A 15745-nucleotide genomic window follows, 5' to 3' on the forward strand; every position below is an offset into this window, starting at 1 on the left:
CATTTTTTTCTCAATTTTATATGCGTATGTGTGAGAGAATATATTGTTAGATTTATGTGATCTGTAAAGAGTGTCAAAAGAGATTTTTTTTTTTTTCAAAAGATGTCAATATTTAATAAACTTATATATATAATCGTTTATATATATATATATATACGATTGAACTGTCGGTTTCATCTGTGTTCATTATGCGTTACATAGTAGTTTAGTCGTGATAATTTTCGTTCAGCACATGTTTATCAGAGGCTCATTATTGTTACCTAGATATTGACTGTTTCACATAAACCTTTGATGATATGATGTTATAATGAGAGCCAATATTGGGTAATGAAAATCATGTCACAATTTGTCCCCCGTGTCAAGTCAATAATAATCACTTCTCGGCTAAAACAGAGAGAGGTGATATATTTGGTCTTGTTCTGCTCCAATTATCGAGTCGCGTTAAATTTAAAGTCACAGAAATGAACGTGTGCGTCTGTCCCGACGAATGATTTTATTTTAGAAGATCGCTTGTCGACGTCTGTCCGAACGAATTTTTACCCAATCTTGGCAGAGATGTATTATTATGAGCTGTGTTAACGTTTCCTCTGGAAATAACCTCGAACGCATCTAAGAGCATCCTAGGCTGTGTGTTAAAAAAAAAAGCGGCAGAAGCACGTCCAGGACCAGCCGAGCTCTCTCTATGGTTAGTCTACACCCACCACATGTTCTCAGTCACAGATACAAATGCAATTTTAATATTGTTAATCGCCGATCGTTTTCGATCGTTATTTTAATTAAGATTAATTACACGCACACATTCACATTTAACGTGAAAAAATCTAAACGAAGTATATGTATATAGATATCTCTAAGGACACACGGACGACACATAACGCTCCTCTACGTTAAATGTTAAACACTTACTGAATCTTCTCATAAGATTGCCGGTGAACGAAGATTCGGTGGTTGCGCTTTCTTCGCATCTTAGATCGCATACGGTCGACTCGTTCTTGGAAAATTTCAAATTCGGCACCGAGAGCAAGCGGCCTTCTCTCTTTGATTGCTTCATCTTGGCGATACGTTTCATCCGCGGCGGTTTCGCTTCGTGCTCGGGCAGAGACAGGTTCATCGGTCTTACTGCCTCGGTTTTCACGCCGACATTGCCGCCGTCACTTATTGCCGTCGGCTTTTCGCTCTCGTTTTCCGTCGTCGGGCTTCGAGCCTCTTGAATCTCTCGCTTCCTGTCATCGACAGGCGCCTGAGAGCTCTCGTGCCCCGGCGATTGATTCTCCGGCGATAACGAGGATTCAGAGTCGACACTTTCGACCGGCGACAACGAACGACTTGTGCTCGCCGTTTCGCTGATATTGCAGTAAAACGTGGAAGACTTTTGACTGCTTGTATCGCCGCCTACCTGCTGGCATTGGGGTACTTGCATGAGCCCCGACGACGAGCTCTTTCGGAAACACAAAAGACACGTGTTGTAGAATTAGATTCACGAGAAAAGAAAGCAAATCCGCTGTCAATTACGGAAAGCGACTCGATGATAAGCACTCTCAAAGCAAACTCGGAGAGAATGAAGTGTTTTTTTCTTTTTGAGAGTCAAGCGATCTCTTTTATGAACTTGAAGTTAGTTTGTATGCGAAGTCGTTAGTCGAAGAGGGCAAGAAGCATTGTCTTTATGTATCATGTTATGAGAAAGTCGCACACGCTTTAAATGACAAAAATACTTTGCGCTGCAAAAAAGCTGAATCGTATTGTGACGGTCTATAAATAAAAATACGCGAAAATAAAAATACGAAAACTCTTGAAGTTATTGATTCTTGTGTTAACGATGTAAAAAAATAAAGAAAGCACGTATAAAAAGCATACAAGTACCCCATTTTGAGACGACACCAAGGACGGTGTAAAAGTATTTTTGATCTTCAGATCAACCTTGCTCAGTTGTCTCTTGAGACTAAATCCTTTCCAACCTTGACTTTTCTGACACTCCTCGCCGTTAGGCAGACTCCCCGCTTTATTCGGTTCGCTCGTGGATTCCTCGGCGCTCGGTTTTTCGCCAGCATTTCCCGCTGTCTGATTTTCATTGCGGGAACACGTTGGTTGATGCTGCGCTTGTTGTTGAGTCGAATCTACCAGCTCGGATTCCAACGCGGATTCCCGCTGACTCTGATGAATTTAAGACGGTTGGGCTTTGCACAATCAAATTAATTTTTTCGCAGGCAAAAAGAGAGAGAGATGATGAGATATAGATTTGAGCCTAGGAATATAGGTGTACTCTAAAAAACAATTGCTTTTTACACATCATTCTCGCGCTCGTGTTCCGTAAGTGTCCACTAACAGTGGTGTAGACTAATCCCCTATTATATCGTGCTGTTACATGGTCTGCCGTGTGTCTGTAAACGCGTGAGAAACATGCCTTGAAAAGAAGCAGTAAGTATCAAGTTCAAACCGAAAGCTGTCGCAAAAACACGTGGTCACTTGTCACTTCCCAGGCTCGTGAAAAATCTTGTATTGAAGAGTGCAGACAGGACATTATCATTATTATTATTATTATCATTATTATTATCATTATCATTATCATTATTATTATTATCATTATCATTATTATTATTATCATTATTATATATGATTTTTTATGAATATAAATAACTGTCTGCCTATCCGCTAAAGATGCCTAAGATGCTCGTAGAAACGTAGGCCTTCTACTTACTGTTGGTCAAAGGAATGTAATGTATGATCTAGAAACAAAGATTATATATTTCGCCCTTTTGTGAAAAGATTGTTCGCAATATTATAATTTCAACTTTCCCAAAGTGTGTGAGTACAAACTATCTCATAAAATTGACTACATTCCGCTAATTAATCGCACGTATTTTATCGGGATATTTATAAATTATGAGAGACAAGTATTAAAAAAAAAAAAAAAAAAAAAAACTAACTGAAAGAATTACAAGTAGTTACGTATGTTATTTGGGATATGCGAATTAAAAAAATTCTGCATTACATCTAATACAATTTGTTGAAACGAGAAGAAATACGATTAAATGGAAAGAAGTACGTCATTGGCATCTCTATGTATTTGTGTGTTATAATTCTTGTGCTGTAAAAGGATGTTTATACAGTTTCTTCGATAAAAAAGCAGCGTGAAATAGCAAATATTGACTCTCGACAATAGTATAAATCTCGATGAAAGATAATTTACGATGAAGAATATGATGTGAAACTAGCTTGTACGTATATCTTTGAGATGACGTATATACACATTTCTTATATTTGTGCAAAAGGTCAAGTTATAAATCTTACCTACATCGTGTCGTGTAAAATAAGCAAAAAGAGAGTCAACAGCATTACATTGATGATATTATATGTACTAACACTTATATAATTTACTAAGCATGCGAATAAATATATATATATGTATATATAAGTATTGCTGGAAGGTGTAAGTGGATATTGGCTTCATACAATAGCTTCATAACAAACGTGGTTTCATAAAATCTGCGAACAGTTGTACCACTTGTGCTCGATAATAATTTTCTGTTTGTTTACCTCGTACAAGCAGAGGAAAAGTTAGAGATGATCTCTAAACGAACGGATGTAATTTATGCATTACATCAGTAAGAGGTAGCAGGTGCCGATACAAATACAAAAATACACAAAAATTTTACATGACTATCTGATAATAGAAAAAATTAAACACCACAATTTGCACAGTTGAACAAATTGACTTTTGCAACTGAGATAGCAGTTCAATGATAATGTTTTTTGCGCCATAAAGCACTTTACGGTAAGTTAATTTGAGGTCAAATTCACACAAAGCTTAAATTTGATTTAACAGAAATATACCGAATCTTCAATGTTCATTAGCAGTAATTTACTCTACATTCTTCTAATATTTGTGTACGGATATATCTTTAATCACCTGCTATAATTCTCATCAATAACTGAATAATGCTGACATTTACTGATGTGATGTACATACGTAGCTGAAACATGTGATTTACAATTATTATATATATATGTTCCGTTATATATAGATATTCCACAAAAACATATGTTTTTGTAAAAATATGCTACTGTGTTATCTACAATGATAAAAGTGTCTAAGCACTACGTTCAACAATCAAATATCATGTATTGAAATAAAAAAAAATATGACAAACATAATTTTAATTTTCTCACTAAAAATGTAAAGATAATACGGGAAACACATTAATTAGTTTCAACTACATAAAAAATAATCACACATGTGTGCAAATTATTCTACTTTGTTTATATAAAAACGTCATTTAGTCATATCATCTTTAACTTTTCTTTTAAATATTACCTTAAATATTCTCAAATATAATTCAATATTCGGCAGAGATAATACTTTTTGATGTTCGTAAATTTTTATAGTTGCTTTTATCAACATACCTGATAATTTTTTGCCGTATATAGTACAATACATAAATACACGAAGTTAGCTGGCCACTGCAAATGTTTGATGTAAGAAGTTCATGTTGCATATTTATAGTTATCTCTCATGCATAATAAGGCGTATCTTAATAACAATTTCTCTCTAATCGTATGTGTGTAAAAATTGTGATAAAAAAAACAAAATTACAAATAATATTGCAAAAGTTTATATATTACTAATATACATATATTACACTTATGTTTGTTCAAATAACATACGGTTTTCGAAGCAAGTTAATTATAAAGTATAATTTCAAAATATTGCGAATAATACATCATATTTTTTTTTTTAAATTGTTGCGAATCTTGCTTTATAGGATTTTCATAAAAATCTATGCACATGCACAGATCCCATCAAACGTTTATGTGAGAATCGTTGTTGTTTGTCATCACGTATTAAGTAACTAATATTTCCAATGCTGTTTTCTATGCTGTTTTCTACTTCTCCATTTGTTTATTTGCACTCAGTTTACTACAATGTTTTATCATCTAATTACAAATTTAAGAACATTGAAACCGAATGTTGTGTATACTATTGATTGCTACCTACTCAAATAATATATGTATAAATAAGTCTATAATTTTAACAGAGCAACACTGCACAACACAAAAAAACTATGATATTTCTTCAACAGAAATATGTTTGATCTTACTTGCTTCAATGGTAGACACAAAGTTAGCTAAACATTAAATGTAAAATATATATGTAAGTACAACGAAAAAGATCATTGTTCTTTTATAAAAAAACATAATTAGCATCTATAACAGCTTGGTTTCTTTTTTTTTTTTAAATGAAATAACATTAAAAACAAAATATCTGTTTTAAAAGAATATGAAATGCTCTTTTATAATACCTTAATTACTTAACATCTTACATTAGACCTGTTAGTAAATTATTACATATTGTTAATATTATATTGTAAAGTCTAGAGGGTTTGTGTGTATGTGTAATACAATATTTAAAAAATAAAAAAAAATTTTATATCGCGGATATAATTTATAAAGGAATCTCTCGACACATGGAAAATGACAAGTTTGACCAGTTGAGTTGCCGATATAAAGCCCATTATTTCCCTTAAGACACAACTGCTCGAATTCTCTCAGAGAATATGTATAGAGAAAGAAAGAGAGATAGAGAGAGATAGAGAGAGAGAGAGAGAGAAATAATATATCTTAATATCATCTGAAAAAATTTGTCAAGCATTAAGTTGTCACACAATATCTCTTTAGATATTTTTATCATTACATTAATTTTATATCTGAGAATATATTATATATGTATATTTAAAAAAATTTACATAAACTTTGGTTCACTACATTATATAAAAAATATATATAATAATGCATCTAAAACATCTCCTACACGTATGTAAACACGATATAAATATTTAATTTTTTATATAATTTGCATTTTAAAGAGAAATGTATCTCGTTGCAAATAATACCTTCTTGCTATCCAAATTTTGAATGTTAACTATGTGAATAGTGTAACAAGCGACATCTAAAATACCTAAGAGAAACGTTTGTTAGTTATATATAGGAAACAGTAATAAAAACAAAATGAGTAAATAATAAGCTAAAATAGAAAAATTAATTTGTACATGCTAAAAAATAGTTGATCTAATAACATCTTTCTAAATTATTTATATCTTATACATATTATGAGATGATTTTTTTTTATTTTTATCACGATTAAAAAAATCACGTATTTTTTAATTACGCCTGAAATATCGTCTGTGTTAAAAGATCAAATCATTACCTTTCTGATTAGAAATATGTCGCTGGTTTCTAGAGAAAGTGTAGTTCATCTTTTTGTTGCCAACATTTGCTTTGCTTTATAATATAAGGTGTTTTCAACAATGATAGATTATATGTGTAATATTTCGAGGATTTATAACACGTAAAATAACAAGAAGTATCTCGAATCAAATTGCAGGAAGATTCTTCAAGCAGGAAATTACAGAGATATCTTTAAATCTTTTAATACCTTTTTGATTACAACGTTAAAAATATTGTGCAATGCATCATATTGTGCAATTAAGTAGTAGCTGTTACGCACACGCACGTATATTAAAGTGTACGTGCGCGCGCGTGTCACATATAACAATCATTTGTGTTACAAAACGAATCGATAATTCATATTTACAGAAGTAAAGGTAGAATATTATTCCATCAAGTCATGAAAAAACTTGAAAAACTAAGATATTTTTTATATATAAGCGGAAATTATTCCGCACATAGGAATTAAATTAGACATCTTATAATCATGCAGTGAATAATAATGTTGGCACTCAAAGAAAGCAGAATGCAAGACGCCGAATATGTATAAAACTTCTATAAGAGGTCTTTCTAGACGTAATCAAGGGTAAACTTAATGTGTACACAGTTCTAATGTAAAAGGAAGTGCATTTCTATATGTACCTGGTCTGTGCTTGGACTTCTTGCCTTGTCTTCATTTTCCCGTCTTAGGTCGTCCTGTCGTTTGGGACTTCGTAAGACGCGTTGATAAGGATCAGACCCACCTCCGAGATCGCTGGTGTTCAGCACGACTAGTGAAATCTTCTGTACGATGTCCACTATCACTAGTCCCGACTCGTTCCCGTAGGCCAATCTGCGAACAAACGTTAAAATATTTTTGCGTTTCTGATATATTTTAACAAATTTAACAACAAATTTCAGCTCATATGATATCAAATTAGCGAAGATTTATTCGACTGATGTGAGCCAATGTGCTGTATAAATATTTTCAAACTTTTTTTGACGAGATTATCGCGATTCAGTTGAAAATACTTGACTCTTTGCAAGTTACATTTTACACTCACAGGCCATATGACGAATTTAAGCTAAGAGATGTTATACTCTCGGGCTGTTCTCCACTAGGTGCAGTTGTCAAACAAATTAACGTTGCTTGAAAACCGGGAGCCCTTTTCTGCAGACCCGTCTTGACTTTCATTGGATGATTGAAATCCGTAATCTTCGTTTCCACATTTCCTGTGGTGTTCCCAGGCGCCGGAGATTCTCGATCCGGTGAGCCGGTATCAGCGTCTCTTCCAGGATCTACTGATAAGCATATCTCTAAAGTCTGCAACACAGAAAAAAAGAGTGTTTCTATCCTTTTTTCCTGCAAGAGCGCGCAGAAAAGTCGTGAAAGGAACGTTTCATTAAAAAAAAAAAAAGTCTCCATAAAACTGTTTACTATGTACACATTAGAAAAGCGTGTCATATGCATAATTTATTTTCGTCATTCTGTCGTAAGTAAGCAAGTTCCTCTCTGCTAGATTAGAACGGAATGAGTGGTGCGTTAGTATAGTGCCACATTAAGGGAATGTAAAATAACTTACCACTACTTCGGACATACTCTCAACTTTCTTAAATTTAAACAAGACGACGTGCTTGCCGCTTCCCGCGATAGCTAATTTCCGACTTTCGGGACAAAGGAAGATATGTTGAATTGCTAACGGGTCTTCCTCAGAATCTATACTACGCGTTCTAGTCTTTTCGAAAAGTTTCGCCGTCTTTAGTTTGTAAAGAACTTGTAATGTTCCTGCGGAAGCGTCCCAAAACTTTATACTGCCGTCGGCATGTCTGCGAACAAACATGTATGTAACTATAGAAATTTAAGGAACTTATCGATCATAGGCGCTAACATGCGACAACATGTACGATGACATGTACAGTAATATATTGCTCTACACGGCACGTTTTAACAGCGCTATATATGTATACGCCATATACATACGTATACACGTATATGTACATCGTGTTATCGCAATCAAAAAGGCAAACATAAAGTCATATCCGTGATAATATTACCCGGTGAGGATAATCTCGTTATAACTGCTAGAACTAGAACTCCATTCTCCACCGGAAATAGGCCATTCCTTCTCGCTAAAACCGGTCTTCTTCTGCGACTTGGATCCGACGGAATAAAACGCAGGTACTAAATCCGAGGGACAATCCGCGAAATATGCACAACACGTCACAGGCGATTCGTGTATATCCATAGGATACGGATTCTCGAAACACGGAAATCCGGGAGTTAACAAATCTATCACAACCAGATCGTTTTGTAGTAGAACAACAACAGCGTAAGGATCTTGGAAATCTGAAAAGTTACAACGGTGCTAATAGTAATGTAATGCCGTTGATTGAGATATATCATATTGCAAAAGAAAAGTAACATTTTGTCTAAGAATTATTGCAAAATATGTTCTACTGTACCACTAGCCCATGGACTATCACACAGCGTTACAAAGTCTATAACATTATGCTCCATTTCAAGCACCGTAGTAGTTTTTCCATGTATCACTGTAATACTGGGTGTTCTCCCAGTGGTGTCATATGCCAATCCACCGGAAAATATCACATATGCTTCCCTGATAAAAATTTATCTTTAGTAGTTTGTAAACTACTCGGGAAAAAGAGATTAACAATTGCTTATGTTCTAGCAACTAAACTATTCTACGATATAAAACAAAAGACGTATCTATCTCTCTTTACCCTGTTCTCGATAATTTCCACTCTACTTTCTGAATGGGTTTGCAAGGTTCGGGTTCTCCGTCTTTAGTGGATTTCGCTGTTAAAAAGAGATATTAAGAAGTTTTGGTCGATGTAATCGAGAGTTGTACTAATACGAGGTTTGTACTATCGCAATCGAGTCTCACCATGTGGATATGTTACATTTGTTGGCTTTGGTTGCCGAACTGTCCAAGTCGAAAGAGAGCCGTCCGCGTGGCTGCTCATGAATTGTTTACCTTCATGGTGCCATGTTATCGATTTCAATTGTTCATCGGTCTGACATCTGTAGTCAGCACTCTTGGTTTTCAAGTCCCACAAAACGATCTGTCCTGAGGTATATCCTATAAGCAACTGAAAGCAAATCATCCGTGTCTATGAGGTGCACCTTTACCTATTTTGTATTTGAGACACACATATTTCCTTGAAACGAGAAATCGTGGGTATATATGTATATAATTTTTATATATTTATAGATGACGAAATGTATATTCTTGATAAACTCGATTCTATTCATCACGATAACTCATTTAACATAAACGTACAGAGAGATCAAGTATAAAAATATAGTGAGAACAATGCTTTCTACGAGATTTGTGCGAAGGGCACATGTAAAACTCAGAAAAGTACGATGATTGCTCTGCATGATACTGATCAAATGACCCGCTGAGGAAGTACGAATAAAGTGAGCGAAAAGTTTAAGTCATCGATCAAATAAAATTATAATTAAATGTAACGCACAATTTGCACTATACTCGAGTTCTTCAGTTGTGTTAGAAAACCCGTGTTTTTGAAGAATTATAAAAAAAAATAAAATAAAGGTCTTTGTGTATACAAAAACCCTTGCGCGATCTTACATTACAGTTGTTCAACAGTACTCTTTTCTATGGCTATAAAAAGAAAAAATGTAATAAAAAGTAACATGTAACTCCATTGCAATTAAACTGACTTGTTTCAACTTTTCTATGTGGCTAAAGAAAAAATTTTAAAAAATGCGCAACTTCTTCATTGCAATTAAAGTGTAAACTAACATATATTTCTTCATACACACAGACACCACTGAAAGAAACGAAACAGTATATATTTTATACTTATGCGACATCATATATGTAATATCAAATTTACACAATATATATGTATATATATATATAATATATATATGTATATATATATCAACACATATCAAAGGACACAGAGAAGGATGCAGATGCATCCCGAACACACACTCCAAACCACTCGTCACATACTCGTGACTTCACAATTTAGTAAGGTAAATACATGATATATACGTTTGCGTAAGTTCTCTAACCGAAATTCCGTTGTACTAACAATGAACTCGTACAAAATGTGTAAAAAGATGAGTGACCATGATCGCGATATGTGACTTTCTCATCAATTTGCAGAACCAATTTATATAATTTCTCAATTTTTCTTTTATCAAACACATCGGAACGAGATGATATATACATTTCTATTTGAGTATCAAACATTGCGGACTTCTTGTTTTTCTTTTTTTTTTTTCGATGAAAAAAGGCGTTTTTGACTCGTTTTTTATACACACAAACAGTGACAGCATGCACGCATGCACACATACAACATGCAAGCACACACTTGCACTTATATATTTGCTTGGATCGAGTCCAATCCAAGTTTTGGAAGAAATATCGAACGAACGCCAATATATAATATCGCGCAGGTTTTGTTTCTTTTATTAATGCGTCACACGATTAAAATTGAATAATGTCAATCATGAAATTATGATAAGAATGGGATAATAATGCAAAAAAAACGTACTCAAAAACGCGCGTACCTTGCTCAAATCTAAAGGATTATCACTCAAGTGTACTACAGCACCAGGATGGGTCTTTCTAGATCTGAAAAATATATATATTTATAATATTTTTATATATATATATGTATATACACACACATGTATATGAAAATTATTCTTGTGTTAATTGTGAAACATATAAAAACACTTGTGTGCAGTTTTCATTTGCATGATCACGGTTTTTTTTTTTTTTTTTAGCGTAATCATTACGCTGTGTTCATTGAAAATGCCGATGATCATCATTAGTCTTGTACGTCACAATTGACGCTATCACTTATATATTTTGATGAAATGCGATAAAGAAAACACATGGTCGATAACTATTTAGAAAAACAATAAACAATAAAGCATTCCTAAACAGTTACCAAGATTTTGTTGCGTATGTTAATGCCAAGAAATTAAAGCGTAAAAGTATTAACAAGAGGCTCGGTGTCTCGACAGCAATAAATTTTTGGAAAGTAAAAGAAAGATTAAAGGATTTGCTTACATAATTCAAGTGTCTCGCTATTGGGAATGTATTACATATATATTGTCCATGTAACTAATTCTCATTAAGTTAAAGTAGGAGAGAAAGATAGATAGAGAGAGAAAGAGAGAGAGAGAGAAAAAGAGAGAGAGTGTCAAACGTTATTTACGACTACATAAATTACTTTTAATGACGATATTAATTAATTAATATTTCGTAGCAAGCATTATCGGAAAAGAGATCTATAGTGATATAAATAAGAGCCAATATATTCCTGGACTTCGTTAAATAGAGTTCATAACTGGGTCAATTTATTTGCATTTAATTATTTAATTGATTTATCGATTTAATATTTTCTATCGTGTCGTTTGAAACATTCAGTCCCAATGGTGGTACACTTATAATGAACACCCTTACACCATCACTTGCCACATTCACATCTATGGGTCTACAATCAGGCACAAAAAAGAATCTTAAAGAACTACACATTTGTTCTTTTCGGTAGTAAAAAATGTGGAATATTAATAAAATTTTATAAATCAGAGATAATTTATAGGCACCATGTATAGTATATATATATATATATGTTATCCGTCACCGAAATGTAGTTGTGACCCATACATTCACACATTTAGAACGCAATCTTGAACGACACATCCGGAAATTACTTTAAAAAAAATAAAATAAAATAAACAAATAAAAAGGATCTGACATTACACTTCACTCATCTTTTTGAAGTATTAGTCTAAAAACTTCTCTTGAGTAGCAACCTGTTATATATATATATTGTAAATGTTTCGTAAGGACAATTAAATGAATTGACCTAAACTGTTATTTTTTAATTTAACGCGTTCTCCAAGTTACTGCGATGGTTGCTCGTCGTTAATACGTATTTATTGGAAATAAAATCAAGGGAATATCACATATTTCATATCAAATAATCTATACCTAACGAGACGGAATTGGAGAAGGCTTTAAATTAAAAAAGATGTGCAAAAACTCATCCGCGATATATTCTCCGTAATACGACCATAAATGCCAATATTTCGCAACTTTTAAAAAAGTCTCTCGCATGTATACAGGTATCGTACGCCTCTCTTGCGCAGCAAGTCGTTCCGTTGCTAATCTCCTTCGGCCTTACAGAAAATTTCATTAAAACAGTATCTAATTAAGAACTAAAGAAGGCAAATTTATATTTTGTAGTCTTTATATCATTACATTACGCAATATTACATTCTCTGTGTTCGATAGAAATGTTCTCTGAACGTAGCTGAAATCAATTGAGTTAAGTGGCATTTTATACCCCAGGTACTTACCTTATTTCGATGCACAACCCCCGAACGTTTAATTGCGAACGTGTTTATTTTATTTTGCGCAATTAGTGGAATTAAAACTTATGCCGATCAGCGCGTGATACATCGAAAGCTTATTATGTTCTATATATGCGGTTTATCGATTCATCGACCTTGCTTATCGACTCCCATTTGTTAAGTTATACCGTGTGTTTCGTACATATATGTCGAGATAAAACATAGGCTGCTACTTTGCCCTTGTTCATTTATTATTTGAATATCCTTAGCAAAAACTTATGTACTTACATTTCGATAGCCTTGTTCCAATTAATTACGTATCCGGATAGAACGAATGATTCAATGTGCAGTACATGAATGTTTCCTCGGTCCGTCCCGACGTACAACCATTTACTCTGAAGCGGTAGGTGAATGCAGGTGATTCTGTTAGAAACATATTACGCGATATTAATTAAGATCATCGTCGCAGAATCCGAGCAATTTCCGCAAAATGCTTTTGCGCGCGGAATGCGAAGTATCTGCTGTGCATGACATCATTATGTATGTTCGTCGTAATTACATTGTTTCACGTACGACAAAGTTCATAGGAGTAAAATTAGGAGAAGCGAGTAAAGTCATACTCTAATGACCGACCTGTCTCTTTGAAATTTGAGACTCTGCACCACCTGCGGTATCTTCTGCCGGAAGTTCCATAAATGCAGAGTGTCGTCCGCCGTGGCGGACACCAGTGCTCCCTCGTTGACCAAGAACTGTAATTGTATAACTGCCGCGCCTCCCTCATGTTTAACGTGTGCGTCAACACCTGGTCTACCCAAACTGTTTTTTGCGCGTGATTTATAATTCAGGAAAATTTTAATCAGAACCACAGAAATTATCTATTTATCACGGTAGCTTGTCAAACAAGCGCATACAAATTATCACAAAGAAAACCATCAAACGATACAAAGTTAAAGATTTTTTTTTTTCGCCACGTGGACAAAGTACTTGCTGACGTTGACTCATTAACTTGGCGCGTCAAGCGGACGACAAACACGTTAAAATGCAAATCGTAAAAGTTTTATGTGTACATCGTGATTGACAATGCGGTTCGGAACTTTTCCGTTCATATAGCGTTCGGCGTCGATCGTGGTAGTTAGTATGCCCATCGAACTGCGATGAACATCTATTGCCACACACTTTGGCCGTGATAGATCAATGAAGCCACTGACGTGTAAGAACACACGGTCGAAGAGTCACGAACCGACAGAACCGTGTAATTAATCCGCTAAAATTGTACAAACCCGTTCAAACTCCCGAAATTTTTTTTAAGGCAATCTTCTAAAAGCGGACACACGGCTTATGAAGTTTTTACTTCCGTCAATATAAAATATTTGTCGGATACGCGTGTATTTCTCTCGCAATAGATTTTTTTTCTTTTTTTTCGAAAGACTGGAATATAATGGTCCATAAATACAGTGATTTCTCTTTTCAACAATATAAACGGTGTTTCTTCTTCTTTTTTCAAGAGGGAAAAGCAGGCGCTTAATTATGCGGGATGCCAGCGTAAACGATTAACGATAACGTCAAAGGATACATCCTGAGGGATCCTGATTTAGTGCCAATAGCTAGGAGCCTTTGAACTGGGTCGAATGCCAACGCTGTCGGCTGATGCGGGAAGCCGTGTCTGAATGTCTGCAACATAAAAGGCGTCCGTTTCATGCCATCTTTCCCGCTTTAGTCGTCTGGAAGACTATTCATCCTTGCAAGGGGTTGCGGAGATATATCAAGCGGGGAGGACAGAGTATTGTTTCACGGGCTCCTATTGTGCTACCTCGTGGACAACCTGGCTACTGTTAATTCTATACCTTTGTTGCTCGATACGTAAATGTTAGTGATATGTATTGTCCGTCGGAGGTATTTAAAGTCGCGGGCATTATCCCGCTCTCTCCCAATAAAGAGCTCGTCATCATTAGAGAAAAGGGCTGATATCGAAGATGAGAAAACCGCAGGAGGCTCAGGAAGGATAGGAGTTTTCTCCCGACTTTTCTAAAAATAAATTCTTTCTTTTTTCTCACAAAAGCGAAATCTATATTTGCGAAACAAATATTTCGAGAAATGATCGTATTTTTCCTCCAGACCGGGGATAAAACTTCATCGCATAAAGTAACACAACGTACGACATTTGTGCGCTATTTCCCGATGTGCGCTGTGTCTGGTAAGACCATTGAGGCTTAGGCGCCTTCCGCGCAGGAAACTTCTCTTAAAAGCACTTCGCCTTACTTTACTTTACTTCGTGCAAAGCGAGGGTTGGAGTAACCTTATGAAATAGAAGATGCGTCTCGCTAAGCGCTTTTCGCAAAACTTGCTCTCATGATTATCCGCCGCGCTACATCAACATTCCTTGTCAAAGTTAGAGTCAGTTTAGCTCGCTTGAAAAAGAACAAAAGAAAAAAAAAACGACCTAAAAGAATCGCGCCACGCTCGATAGAGTGACGTGATCAGCGATCATGCAAACTAGTTGGGAAATTCTTGTTTCAGAGTTAATCGTGAGCGCGACCGGTGTTCGAAAGAGAAGGAGACGCACAAGCGAGACGGATACAAGGTTTGAGATCGATTTTGGTGCAGCGGGACTCCACCACCGCTTTTCGCTGTTAGTGAAAACTGCCCTCGTTCCATTTCACCGGCCGCCACTGTCGGGCGCCGGGGAAGTAGGTTAAAATACGACGATACGAAAGTTACGAGCGCCCAGGAAGAAGCAACCTTCTCCTTTTTCCGATTTCGCGTCTCCGGAGGCGCGCAATTTCCGATGAGCCTGTTTGCCGGTCTACCGACGATCTATTGTCGGTGCCGCAGAGTGCATTTCAGCGACAAACCATTCGCGGCACAGTAAAAAGATTACGAAAGCTCTCAAAGGCGAAGTCGAAAAAGAAAAAAAATTGTAAGTACCAACGTACCGTACAATGTGTCCTATTTTTTAAAAAATATGTCCGGAATACGTACGTATGTGTACGTGTGTGTGTGTGTGTGTGTGTGTGTGTGTGTATGTGTGTGTACTCGAATATATAACGTATGCAAACAAACGCGAGATCCTTTATACGGAACGTCCAAGTGTTGTCCTGAATTTGCTTTATATGCATCGCGCACATACGTCAGTGTAACGCATTGTGCCAGATTCGATGTGGAAAGCGGATTCTGTTTTGT

At 35.4% G+C, this 15745-nt stretch overlaps 2 protein-coding genes across 6 annotated transcripts in view; one reads left to right on the forward strand and one right to left on the reverse strand.

The window, feature by feature from the left end:
- LOC109852912 (mitochondrial GTPase 1) overlaps positions 1 to 15745 on the forward strand; it is a 41543-nt gene that overhangs the window by 17712 nt on the left and 8086 nt on the right. The window lies entirely within an intron of this gene.
- The window catches only part of LOC109852909 (syntaxin-binding protein 5), a 33337-nt gene that overhangs the window by 11762 nt on the left and 5830 nt on the right, over positions 1 to 15745 (reverse strand). For 2 of the 5 annotated variants that reach the window (XM_020424483.1, XM_020424482.1), the window contains exons 2-14: positions 14139 to 14236; positions 13199 to 13381; positions 12854 to 12988; positions 10769 to 10832; positions 9108 to 9312; positions 8944 to 9019; positions 8665 to 8819; positions 8257 to 8548; positions 7785 to 8028; positions 7266 to 7525; positions 6865 to 7054; positions 1861 to 2151; positions 907 to 1438 (exon numbers count right to left, since the gene is read on the reverse strand). In XM_020424483.1, coding sequence (XP_020280072.1) covers positions 907 to 1438; positions 1861 to 2151; positions 6865 to 7054; positions 7266 to 7525; positions 7785 to 8028; positions 8257 to 8548; positions 8665 to 8819; positions 8944 to 9019; positions 9108 to 9312; positions 10769 to 10832; positions 12854 to 12988; positions 13199 to 13381; positions 14139 to 14236 — 2725 coding nt within the window. Of the gene's footprint in view, positions 1 to 906; positions 1439 to 1860; positions 2152 to 6864; positions 7055 to 7265; positions 7526 to 7784; positions 8029 to 8256; positions 8549 to 8664; positions 8820 to 8943; positions 9020 to 9107; positions 9313 to 10768; positions 10833 to 12853; positions 12989 to 13198; positions 13382 to 14138; positions 14237 to 15745 lie in introns of those variants that run through there. The other 3 variants (XM_020424486.1, XM_020424485.1, XM_020424484.1) reach the window with 2 other exon arrangements.

Source organism: Pseudomyrmex gracilis, unplaced genomic scaffold (genome assembly GCF_002006095.1).
Source record: "Pseudomyrmex gracilis isolate BER0280 unplaced genomic scaffold, ASM200609v1 scaffold_39, whole genome shotgun sequence".
Classification (NCBI taxonomy): domain Eukaryota; kingdom Metazoa; phylum Arthropoda; class Insecta; order Hymenoptera; family Formicidae; genus Pseudomyrmex; species Pseudomyrmex gracilis.